Here is a 12,965-nt window from a genome sequence, read left to right as displayed (position 1 = left end):
TACTTATGTACCAGGGAGAAATACTTTTTGCAGTCGGGAGATGTAGTCGGAGTGCAGTCGGCTGTAAAAAAAAATTAATACGGGACCTACATGAAAATAAAAAATTATTTTTATAACTTTTTATAATTCATGTAGGTCATCTTGAATATAAAAATTTTTTTTTATAATTTTTTTTATTCATTCTGTACAGCCGACTGCATACCGACTGCATGTGGCGACTGTATGTAGCAAAACTGTATACCAGGTGCCCTAGGTTACCGCAGGAAAATAACATAAAGGCCATGGGCCATAGCTAGCTGCGGGCCAAAGGCCAGGCCGAACTAAATTATATAACTGATAGATTAAGGCCCCAGGAACAGTCTCCTAGCCATTACTAAACTACTACATTAATTTAAATAGTGAGGCCCACGTACGGCCCCAGCCCCGGTCCTCATTCACCTGTTGCCCTGCGTCCGAAGACTTCGAAGACTTTGACTTGGCCTTTTAGTTCGTGTTCTGCACTTCCCTTCCAACGCCGTTCATCCATGGTAGTTCTAGGGCTTGTTACATAAACGCACATTTTTATTTAATATAAAACGGTGCGTTTTACTCCACGTAAGATGCCGTCCGTGGGGCCTTCCTTCCGTATGCCTGGGTTTAGAATTTTTCTTTTCCCGTACACTTCTCCTGTTTTGTTGATTCCTGGTGTGTTTTCTATGTATGGTATCTCCTTTCGATTCCTGGGTTCCTCTGACTTCATTGAATTTGGTGTTAATATTCGACTTTGCCAAAACTTTAGTAAACGGTGTGAGTTGTGGTTGATGGGACCTATACAAACAAAAAGTATTTGTAATTTTCACTCGGTAGGAGTTCAGTTTCTGGTTTGCATCTTGAAGTTTGTTGAGACCTGAGCAGCCCAATTAGGTGGTGTTAATCACTTCACAGCCTGCATTATAGGTTTTCAATTTTGCCAATCGCATCTTATGATATTGAGTCATTTCAATTTTGCGGTTGAGAGTCTAATGTGTTTTGTCTTGTCCAGTTTTAAGCATTGGTCTTTTATGGCACCTTTTTGAGCTTTTTTCTTGATGTATCCATCAACAAAGCTTTTTCTAAATGAAATTGGAGTATTTCCCCCTTCTTAGGCAAAAACCATGATCTGCACCCACGGGGAGAAGTTTGGTGAATCCATTCCATAAGCCAAATATTCAATTGCAAAAGTTCAAAAATTATTAATATTACAATATTGGTTTTTCGTATTCATAGCATGAGTGCCAAATAGGCTGAATTCCACAAAAAACCCATCACTACTAAAACAAACCTCCACTATTTCTATCACAGCAAGATTCTCCGCGGTATCACAGCAAGATTGATCTGCTTAAAAAATGCACAATGTTTTAGCACGAAGAGGCTGTCTGGAGTATAGAAGACTCATGTCTCTAAGTGCATGACTGCCTTGGTGGATTTGGACTCCCACCTATTTCTTATTTAAATGGCTTTCACCCAAAACACACAGCTCATATATATGTATATAAAAGAGCATTGTTCCCCAACATTCGTCGTTCAACAAAGTGATCTCTCTCACATTGCCCTCGATCACCATCACATGGCTGACCAAAAACGCCACTCTCTTTCTTTCAAATCTTTGCTTATTGCAGCGTTTTTGTTATGGATCCCTGATGTTGGATTTAGTGCTGCGGCTGTAGGGTCCCCAGGAAGGGGCCAGGGCCAATGGCAGCTCCTCCTAAACAACACCGGAGTGGTGGCAATGCACATGGCATTGACACACCAGAACACTGTCTTGATGTTTGATCAAACAGGATCAGGCCCGACTGGGTACCGTCTCCGGCATCGTAACAACGGGAGAAGGTGCACTCGATCCAAGAATGATTTTCAAGATTCCTCATGCTATGCTCACTCTGTTGAGTACGATATTTTCCAGAACAAAATTAGTCCTCTAACGCATTACACTGATCCCTGGGGCTCTTCAGGTTCTTTCTTGAGCAATGGAACACTCCTACAAACAGGTGGATTTGGTCATGGTTCTCGAAGTATCCGATACTTTAGGCCATGCCGGGATAGTAAATGTGATTGGAAAGAATCGAGGAGAAGGTTATCCAATGAGCGCTGGTATGCTTCGAATCAGAGACTCCCTGGGCATGACAGGGTCATTGTCTTGGGTGGAACAAGTGTCTTTACATATGAATTTGTACCAAAAAGGTCAGATGGAGAAGGATCTTTTGATCTTCCTTTCTTGCACCAGACTTATGATCCTGATAGTACAGGAGGGAACAACCTCTATCCCTTCCTTCACCTTTCTTCCGACGGCAATCTGTTCATTTTTGCAAACCGGGATTCTATCCTTTTCAATCATAGAAGGAATAGGGTGGTCAAGACCTTCCCTCAGATTCCTGGGGCTGGGTCGAGGAACTACCCGAGCTCCGGGTCCTCGGTGATTCTTCCATTAGACCACAGAGACGGTTTCCAGAAGGTGGAAGTAATGGTGTGTGGAGGTGCAGCTTCAGGAGCTTATAAAGCAGCTGGTGAAGGAAGATACTTGAAAGGTCTGAGCTCTTGTGGAAGAATGGTGATCACAGGGAACAAACACAAGTGGAACATGGAAAATATGCCTGGACCCCGTCTTCTAAACGACATGCTGATCCTCCCCACTGGAGATATCCTGATCATCAATGGAGCACAGAGTGGTTGCGGTGGATCCAACAATGCAAGGAATGCTTCTCTCCAACCTTACCTCTACAAACCAAACTCAAGACTAGGCAGAAGATTTTCAGTCCTAAAGTCCACCAAAATAGCCAGAATGTATCACTCATCCGCCATTGTTTTACCTGATGGAAGAATCCTAGTTGCTGGAAGTAATCCAAACAACAGGTACGCTTCCAGAAACGTGGCCTACCCAACTGAGCTTAGGTTACAAGCATTTGTTCCCCAGTACATGGGGCGGGAATATCATAATTACAGGCCGATCAACGTGACAATACACTATGGAGATCACGGTGAGGATGGTGTTAAATATGGCAGAGAGTTTAGAGTTTGGTTTTCGTTGGGAACGAAGCCAAGCAATGGAGTGGAGTTCAATGTTTATGCACCACCCGTCACAACGCATTCCATCTCGATGAACCAGAGGATGCTAAAGCTGAAGTGTAGGAGCATGGTGAGAGCTAAAGATGGAAGGATGGATGCGGTTGTGGAGGCACCTCCATCTCCAAATGTTGCACCCCCTGGTTATTTCATGCTCACTGTAGTGAATGGAGGAATTCCTAGCATATCTCAATGGGTGAGGTTCACAGACACGTAAAATTAAGATCAGTTTGAGATCCCTATCCTTCCCTAGCTAGAAGATTAGGAATGGAGGATGATTCGTGATAACTAAACTACATTAATTAATGTTATGAAAAGAGATCACATTAATTGGGCTGCGGGCATGCATAGCATAGTATGATTTTTTACCCTAATTAATTAGCAATGCTACCATGCATGGATCCAGCCGATCGTTTTGTGCTTTTATTTCTCTCAATTTTTCCTTCCAAAAGTATTTATTTCCACTTGTAATCAAACAAAATATTTATTTGCAACAAACCGCTAATGTGCCTTCATACTAGCTAACATAAAATTCTGTCTATATTTTTAGAAATTTTTATCAAGTCTTACTATAAGCGATAAAGTTTCGCATCGGCTTGCATGTAATAATAATACTTTGTAATGAAAAAGATTTAGGAGTTGTTTGGGATTACAAACTATATATCTCATATCTCAAGATGTTTCATAATTTTCTTCTCAAACATCATTTAAATACAAACACTCTTCAAATTCAAATTTTCAGCTTTTGCATCTAATCATTATCTACTCATTACAACTTTCTCAAACATCCAAATAAAATACTATTGTAATTCTAAAATAAAAATAATATTAAAAACTATATAATAACACTATTGTAACTTCAGAATATTTTTATTCAAATTTTTTTCTCACATTTCTCAAAATCTAATAAAACATTTTAATTCAAACAATTTAATTTCACTTTCATTATTATTCATAAACAATTTTACCATTAGAGTTAAAATTAAAACCGGTTAGGCTGTTAGAGCACCCCTATCCGGATCCCTATAAAATTTTTTATAATTTAACTCAAAATCACATTCCCTCAAATTTATCCCTAAATTTTATTCATCTTCTAAAAACCCTTCTACATCTCATTCATCATCCCTATCTCTATTATATTAAATAATATTTCTCTATTATTTTTTATTACTTTTTTCTCTCACTTCCATTTACAATCTTAACTACTAACTCTTTTGTCTTATTATCTTCTTTTCAAATATCACTTTCTACTAAATATTTATACAATTTTTACTATCCAATACAGTATTATTTTTCAAACCGAAATTCGTATTATAAAAATATTAATTTTTGTTTAATATGTGCATTTTCAAACGAGATGGTTAATTTTTTTACATTTAGTACTTTTTATCAGTTTCTATAATGGTAATACTTAGTCACATATTGATGATAAAATTTTTTGTCATTTCTGTAACGGTAATAATTTTTGTCCTTTCTTCAATGGTAACATTTTTTGTCTTTTCTCCAAAGGTAACTTTTTTTTGTCTTTTCTCAAATGGTAACATTTTTTGTCCTATATATAACGGTAACTTTTTCTTCTATAAATATACATATTGCTAGTATTCACATTCTCACAAACTCAAGTCTCATTTGATCTATAGAACCGAAATTCAATAGTTTCCCATGATCTCCCACTCCCTTCATCAAATGGCTCGTACATTCTTTTGCAAATTGCTCACATACGTATCCTCTAAAGATGATATCGATATTGTTCTTAATGACGAGGCCGATGGACAGTCATCGAGGCATCATAGCAATCGCCAACGTTGTAAGTTTATTCGGCGTAATCATATTCAAGGGCATGAACGTCTATTTCGCGATTATTTTGCAGAAAATCCAGTATATCCCCCGAATCTATCTTGAATGATATTTTGGATGAGCCGTCCCCTATTTCTCTATATTATAAATGAGATAGAGTCTTACGAGTCGTACTTCGTCCAGAGAAAAGATAATGCTGGAAGACTCAGTTTATTTTCTATGCAAAAGATAACCGCAATACTTAGAATGTTGGCGTATGGGGTTATAGGAGATTTTATGGATGAATACATACGTATTGGTGAAAGCACTGCAATGAAGAGCCTCAAATAATTCTCTGAGACAATAGTAAGTGTTTTTTTGGATGAATATCTACAGTCGCCAAATTCCAATGATATTGCCTGATTGCTTGTTGTTGCCGAACAACGGAGATTCCCAGGAATGCTGGGAAGTATTGACTGCATGCATTAGAAGTGGAAAAATTATCCCGTAGCCTGGAAATGTATGTACTCCGGCCACATCCATGAATCGACTATTATTTTAGAAGCAGTTATTTCATATGATTTCTGGATATGACATGCATTTATGGGTATGCCTAGTTCACATAACGACATTAATGTGTTAGAGAGATCTTTTATTTTCACGGAACTTGCCTAAGGGCGTGCTCCTCCAGTCAATTACACGATCAATGGCAAGGACTACACTATGGGGTATTACCTTGCTGACGGTATTTATCCCAAGTGACAAACTTTTGTGAAGACGATTCCATCACCACGAGGGAATAAGAAGAAAGATTTTATGAAAGCACAAGAATTGGCAAGAAATGATGTCGAGCGTGCATTCGGATTACTTCAACAACGATTTGCAATCATTCATGGACCTTCCTGAATGTTCAAAGTGAAGGAACTAACAAATATAATGAAAGCATATGTTATTCTACATAATATGATCATTGAAGATGAGCGTGATGATAGTGAGGGGGTCCAAACATTGAGTATGATCAACTTGATGATGAACTCCTGGAACTGTCGCGCAATCATACAACTGAGCTTATGGATTTCATGCAGCGTCATCATCATATTAGAGACATTACAGCATATCATCAGCTCCAAGCAGATCTAATTGAACATCAATGGCTATTATATTCCCAACATTAGGCATGCCGCATTATAGTATGGTATTTCCTTCATGTTAGTAGTGACTATGTTTGAGTTAATCTCCCCTGCATTTGTATTTCATTCATGTTAGTAGTAACTATATTAATGGTAATCAAATTTTATTTCGTATTTCCTTCATATTAATAGTGACTATATTAGAGGTAATTTGTAATTGTTTCTGAAATTATAATGGCCAATTTCCTTGCTTAAAAAATATCAATTTACACCACAAAATTAAGTTGATCATAGGTTTAGTATCAATAATATACTCATCTATCATTGTCCGAAACATAATAAACAAATAAATAAACTTTTTACAAAAATACAAATCAATCCAAATCTGCCGCAGCATTGTGTCCGTCATTATTTCCCTTTGCAGTTACTGGAAATATAACCGCTGCATTTCTGGCATGGCAATCACGTTCATCATCATAATGCGTTGATCCGCTTCCTTCAATCCGAGCTCTACTTTTTGCGCCTCCAATCTCAATCTTTTGTCTTCTTGAAAGATTTTATTTAACTCTCTTTCCCGATCAATCACCATCTTTTCGCCTCCAACCTCAGTCTTTCATCCTCGAGACGCAATTTCTTTTCCTCTTTTTCCTTGTCATACTCCATCTTTTCAACCTTAAGGCGATAAAACTCTTTCTCTTGAGCGTGTGACTCCTCCAAAAGCTTATACTTCATCTTTCAAAGTTCAAAATTTTCTTTTGCTTGCCTGCCTTGAGCCTTTCATTTTCCTTTCTCAGCTTTCCTTCTCATTGATCGATCTAATTCAATCACCTCATTCTCCATCACATTATCCACCTCGAGATCAAAGACTGAATCTACTGCAGTGCCCGAACATCGAGTCGGGGTCGGGAACGGGGACATCATCTTCATTCGCTTTATATCCTCCTTTGTGGAATGCCAAATCCACTTAGGTTGGTCCTTCAACAGGTGCCAACAATACTCGAACTAGAATGAACATTTATCTAACGATTGGTACATAACCTTGGCCTTGTCAAACTTGCATGTAAACAAAAAATTCCATGTTAAACCAATGTACACAAAAATCTATAATTATTTGTAAAACAAGTACGAGTATGGTAATTTTACCTTGTCTTGCTCGGTCATGCCACTTTGATTCAATCTGGGCTAGTTTTACACAAAATTTATTTGTGGCCTTTGAATAACCGACCATCGATGTATTAAAGACTTTATTGTTCGGTCAGTTGTGGTTTCTTTAAATTGTTGGAAGTAGTCAAAAAAAAATTTTCATAGTTGGGAGTGTTTTTGATCTGTTCCCTGTACAGCATCAAGGCTACAATTCAACCATGCAGAGACAAGTAACTTGTCTTCTTTAGGAGTGAAGTTCGCACCCCTGACTGATTTCCTAATGCCGATAGGCTTGTTAGGGGGTAGGGGTGGAGATTCATCAACGGTCATAGGAGAGTTTCCACTTTACCCATCGTAAGTGGGGTCGAGTTGAGGATCTTAACTAAGGAGGTTGGTGAAGTACATATGTCCAGGGTCTTATGAATCCATCTCTAAAAAAGCATTAAAATGTTAGACACGTCACTTTGAAGTTTGGGGTTTAGTCGGGGTCGTTGGCTCGAGAACCGAATGGTGACATCTTGAAAATTTGATCACCCACTCATGGCTCTAACAACCAGTTGCCAGTACTTGTTGGCCGTCCGGGTTACCTAGACATTGAGGAAATGACCATAAATTTCCTGCATCCGCACATGCGGTTGTCATCATCACAACCGAAGGGGTTTAGTTTACACATTACTTCTCTATCACAACATAATATAAAATAACAGCCAAACAACATGCAAATCACAATAATGTTAAATAAGAGCATCCCCATTCGATTTATTAATATATCGAATATATTAATAAATAAAAAGGCTCCGAATAGTGTAAATATTGACTGCATACGTAAGCAAGGAGCCCAACATCAAATGGCTGCAAAACCCCACCCGAACCCCGATTGCCTTTTGTGGATCGTACCACAAACTGCAATATGGTCATCCGAGTGAGAATTATCCCGCCATATTGATGGGGCTCCATTAACACTTGTGAATTAACCCGCACTATAACACCATCATTACAACCTAATAACAGCCGCCCTCCCCTGAGAGATACGCAACCCTGCAAATCACCCAACACCAAATAAAAAACTAGAACATCAAATGAACTATAGAAAAGCACTGATATTACCAAGACAATTGCAATATTCCAATAACTAAGCATATAGAAAAGGAGCATGTTATTGGCGCACCATTAAAAAAACCATCCATTCATACACGTGAATAAATAAAATTATTACCCTGACAAAAGCAACCAAAAATTAAAGATGAAGTCAATTAATCCATAACCAAGAAACATATGAAGAGGAAGGCAACCAGAGTACAAAGAAGAGTGTGAAAAATATGAGAATAGAGTAAATATATAACATAGCCAGCTAGTATGAATTCCTCTCCCCGTTGCATAAACAGACAAAATGTGAGAACATCAAGAATGAATATAGAAGACAAAAAAAAAACACACAAGAGAATCATCGCCATAAAGATTTTTTGAATAAATTACTTATTTAAAAAACCATTCTTGCATTTCCAACAAGGGTTAATAAAAGTATTTCATGAAATAAGAAAAAAACATTCTCAGCCGTACTTATATTCATTCATTGAAATAAAAAGATAAAGCATCAAATGGAAAGTTAATAAAGAATTAACCCATTCAAATCTCAGAAAAAGCAAAAAAATTTAAAGCTCTAGAAAATAGTTGTACAGAAATTCATTGTCAAACAAAATCATTGTTGGTAAGAACAGTTGCATTAAGGTTTGCATGTCATATTCTGTGTAATATCTTTATGTAGCTTCTTATAGCTCTAGTTGGAAATTGAAAGGTTGTCATGTGGACTTAGCAATAGATCTATCAAGAGTTAAAGAATACAAATCTATAAAAGTGGAAGGATAAGTGAAAAGGATATGCAAAGCGAGCTATTTAAAGCATGTTTTGAGTTTACTTGAAGCCAAACTTTGAAAATTATGATAAGACTTTAGTTTATCAAGAGTCGTCTAATACATGGTCCATATCCTGTTATTTTATTTTATTTTTTACATTTGCATATCAAATAGCATTAATTCCTCTCAAATTGTAGCTTCTATCCAATCTATTGTTTATCAACCAATAGATTATTTGTCTAGATGTTTCCAGGAGCTTTAATTACTCATTTGGTGGAGAAGATGAGCTCTCTTTTCTAGCTTATTTTGCCAATAAAAAAATAAAAAAAAATTCTAGCTTATTTCTTTTAGATTGACATCTCACATATTCTCAATAACAACTGCCATACCAGCAATTAGCAAACTCAACCGCATAGCAAAGAACCAGAATCCATAATAGTAAAGACAAACAAGCATAATGCTCAACCATTCTGCCAGCCAGCATGCAAAAACCAACCAATCACCCGAATGACATATCTGATGGCCATTTGCAATCACCCCAATAACATATTCAAGGCCACCCACCAAAGCAAATAAAAGCAAAGGCATAGAGCCCACAAGCCATGAAAGTCCATTGGGGAAATGCACAAACATCATGGCATAGCTGCCAAATCACTAGAGATCCAAAAGAAAAAAGATAAAGTAGAGCTCAACCATGATGAGGGAACAAAGAAACAACTACTACACAAGTGCTATACCTCTATTGTTTGGATTTTTTTAAAAATGCAACTTGGATGACCCACCAAAGACAAACAATCAACCCTACAGAAATGTGCCACTAACACCCGAGGCAACATATTAATATCCATGAGCATGCATACAAACTAACAGGCAAAAGCAGTTTATCATGGTGCCAATGACCTGCTAGCACCCTCTGCATTCCCATAGTGGAGCAAACTCCATTTTAGTTCGACCCTGTTTTGCTGTGGCAGTGTTGCTCAGGCTAATTCCAACTTGGATTTTCCATTCTAATAATTTCGTAGCTCAACCAAACTACAACTCCCCACCTATTAATGTCTGAATAATCTAAATCTTGTCAACATGCCAATACACTTCAAATAATGCAGATTTGATTTACAAAATAATAGCACCCCATCAGCTTAATGTCAACATCCATAAAATCAGATCATCCGTGATAAGAAATTTGTTGAAATTGATATCCAACAACCATAAAACCAGATTAATGTAAACTTCGCGAAAATCAAACTCAAACCAAATGTTTGAAGCCCCAGATCAAACACACGCCAAGGCATGTGATGAGTTCCTCTTCTACCGAACCAGAGCCTCCATTCCTGGCCAACCACTCCACGGAAAACACAAAGCAACCCGCTTGAAGTGGTGTGAAAATGTGTAGGGAAAAAGATCATAGTGGGTTTGAAAATGTATAGGTTTTTTTTAGAAGGAGAAAAAAACGGAGAGAGACTGAAAAATAGAGAGAAACCATATGGGTTTTCTGAGAGGGAGGCGATTAGTTCATAGAGAGTCCAGATCCAAAAAAGCATAATGCTTAATCCATAGAGAGAATGGGGGAATCCAGCCATGAAAAGAAACCGAGGGGATATGACTTACAAAAATTGTCGATGGAGAGGATGCACAGGGTTGGTGGCTGCGTTCAAGGGAGGGGCTTCAATAGACGAGGTCACCCAACTGTCGAGAGAGAAGAAAACATGAGACAACGATGGCCAGGGAACGAAAATAACATTTGGGGATGTACAGTCATTCCTCAAATATGGGAAACTTTTGTAGCACCCGTAAACCTCATCCCCATTTTAGGGATTGGGATGGAGATAATGTTTTGATGAAAACCGGATAACTTTCCCCAAATTATAGGATTTATTGCCAAATGTAGATGCTAATAGGGATGATCTTAGCCTGTTTTACCCCAAACAACAGCTCTTTAATGTGTGAGCTTCACATAGGCCTAACACTTTATCTATCATGTGCCCCACTGCAAGAGAAAGAAACGCACGCAAACCCCTCCATTCTGATTCCTCTCCCACTGGAGGATAGACGAAAAACAAACCCCTTTTCTCCGTGACTTGTTAAAAAAACTCAAACACAACCATCACCACACTCTAATGAAAAACAACAACCAGAATCTAGCTACAGAAGCATTTAATGGAGCAAATCTAGCAAACCTCCCACCTGGGTTTGTGATTATTAAATCTTAACTCAGAAGCGAACCCCTTCCTTCCCATCATTGAGGCCATCAAAAGCCCCTGTCCTCTGTGTTGCATCTCAATGATTGTGTTATTTCTTTCCTTTTTATTTGAAAGGATTTTTAGGATGTCTGCAAGTTTGGACGATGTCAAGTTTTGGCTACCACCTAAGTTTATCACCGACGACGACTTGGCCACTGACAAGAATAATAATTGCTAGAGCAAAGGTAATGGGTTCCGCTCCGACACTCAGGCGACGAAGTCTTTGTTCCCCTTCGAGTTTCCCTACGGGTTTGGCTCTTTTGGCACTTTGTTGGATCTCAATTCTCCAGTGGAGGCTGCGATGCATGATTGATGGTATCTTTCCATCGAATGCTCTATTTTGAGAAACCAAAAATAGAGTTAGGTAAGGTTTCTTTAGTGGCGCACAATGAGGCTTGCGTAGGGGTTCCTAGCAGCTTGGTTTTGGAGGTTGGTGAAGGAGGCTTGAGCGGTAATGGTGCAAAGAGGTTGGTGGTTGCTGCGGAAGAGGCTCACGGTTTGTTCAAGAGCTGGGCGAAATCAGTGATTTAGATGGTGCAAGGCAGAACCATGCATGGAGATGGTGGTCTCGTGAGGTTGTGTTTCTACATGCAGGCGGCTGGTCTAAGTTCTCCAGGACAAGTTGGAGATGGAGATGGGCGGAACACATCACAATAGAAGAGTAAGTTAAAAAAGTTACCATCAGAAAATTTAGCAAACAACGGTGGGAGGACGACGGAAATGGGCGGCAGCGACAAGGGAAGAACTAAAGAAGTGATTCACAAAGCAACGAACGTGAGGGGGCTTAGTGGTGTTTGGAAGATGAATCCAGCCCAACTCATTCCAAATCAATAGACCCACTATTTTTTCAATTTCCTATAAAAAGATTTAAATTTATCTTAACTTATTTCATACATTTTAATCTAAAAATTTAAACTCATCTCAACCTAAAAGAATTAAACTCATCTTAAAGGAACCAACAAAATATTATCATTCACAAATAACCAATACCTTTGCCATGGAAAACATATCTTTAAAATAGTTACTAAATTATTATTCACTAGGCTTTTTGAAGCAATTCTTTCACGAAATATTTCATATGCAAGTCAATATAGGGAACAAATAATTATTTGATTAATAAGAAAAATTTTAAATTTTAAATCATATAAATCAAATCTTACTACATTTAAGGTATAGGGTGGGGCTTCCGACTAGACCACTAATGAGTTGTGTCCGCTAGAGAGTGAAATTATTTTGACTAAAAAAACATGATCATTGACTTTTGTATTTTTTTTAAAAGAAAACGGTATCCTAATTTCATTTATAAGCCTCACTTTAGCAGAGAAATACTATGGTTATAATAAAAACACTTGGGGTTACAAATAATCATAAAAACCCAACCCAGATATTAAAAATAACTACTTTAAAAATCAGGTTAAACATTACACCAAGATAACGGCATATTAATACCTTAATAAGACAGAGCAGAGCAAAACAAATGATAATTGACTTTAAGAAGATTTGAAGCTGCCGAAGTACATCAGCTGAATTAATTGGGGGCATGCAACTTAGAACCCCCGCCCAAATTAATTACTTCAATCATACATTAATAAATCCAAACTCAAAAGTACTCTTAACTTTATGGTACAATCTGCGCGATAATTAGCATAAACGACAGGGATGATATCATGTCCAACATATAATATATATGCACGCCCGGTTCTTTAATTAGTACATGACAAGTAATTTATTTCATTTGATCAATT

At 37.7% G+C, this 12,965-nt stretch overlaps 1 protein-coding gene across 1 annotated transcript; it reads left to right on the top strand.

The window, feature by feature from the left end:
* Positions 1-1,297: 1,297 nt before the first annotated feature.
* On the top strand, positions 1,298-3,359 carry LOC122282902 (aldehyde oxidase GLOX-like). The gene has a single exon (XM_043094967.1). The coding sequence runs from the start codon at positions 1,472-1,474 to the stop codon at positions 3,293-3,295; it is 1,824 nt and encodes a 607-aa protein (XP_042950901.1). The 5' UTR covers positions 1,298-1,471; the 3' UTR covers positions 3,296-3,359.
* The last annotated feature ends 9,606 nt before the right edge of the window (positions 3,360-12,965 follow it).

Source organism: Carya illinoinensis, chromosome 11 (genome assembly GCF_018687715.1).
Source record: "Carya illinoinensis cultivar Pawnee chromosome 11, C.illinoinensisPawnee_v1, whole genome shotgun sequence".
NCBI lineage: Eukaryota > Viridiplantae > Streptophyta > Magnoliopsida > Fagales > Juglandaceae > Carya > Carya illinoinensis.
This window is presented reverse-complemented; position numbering and strand designations above follow the sequence as displayed.

Coding starts and splice junctions, on each gene's coding strand:
- LOC122282902 (XM_043094967.1), top strand. CDS start 1,472: ATGGCTTTCACCCAAAACACACAGCTCATATATATGTATATAAAAGAG.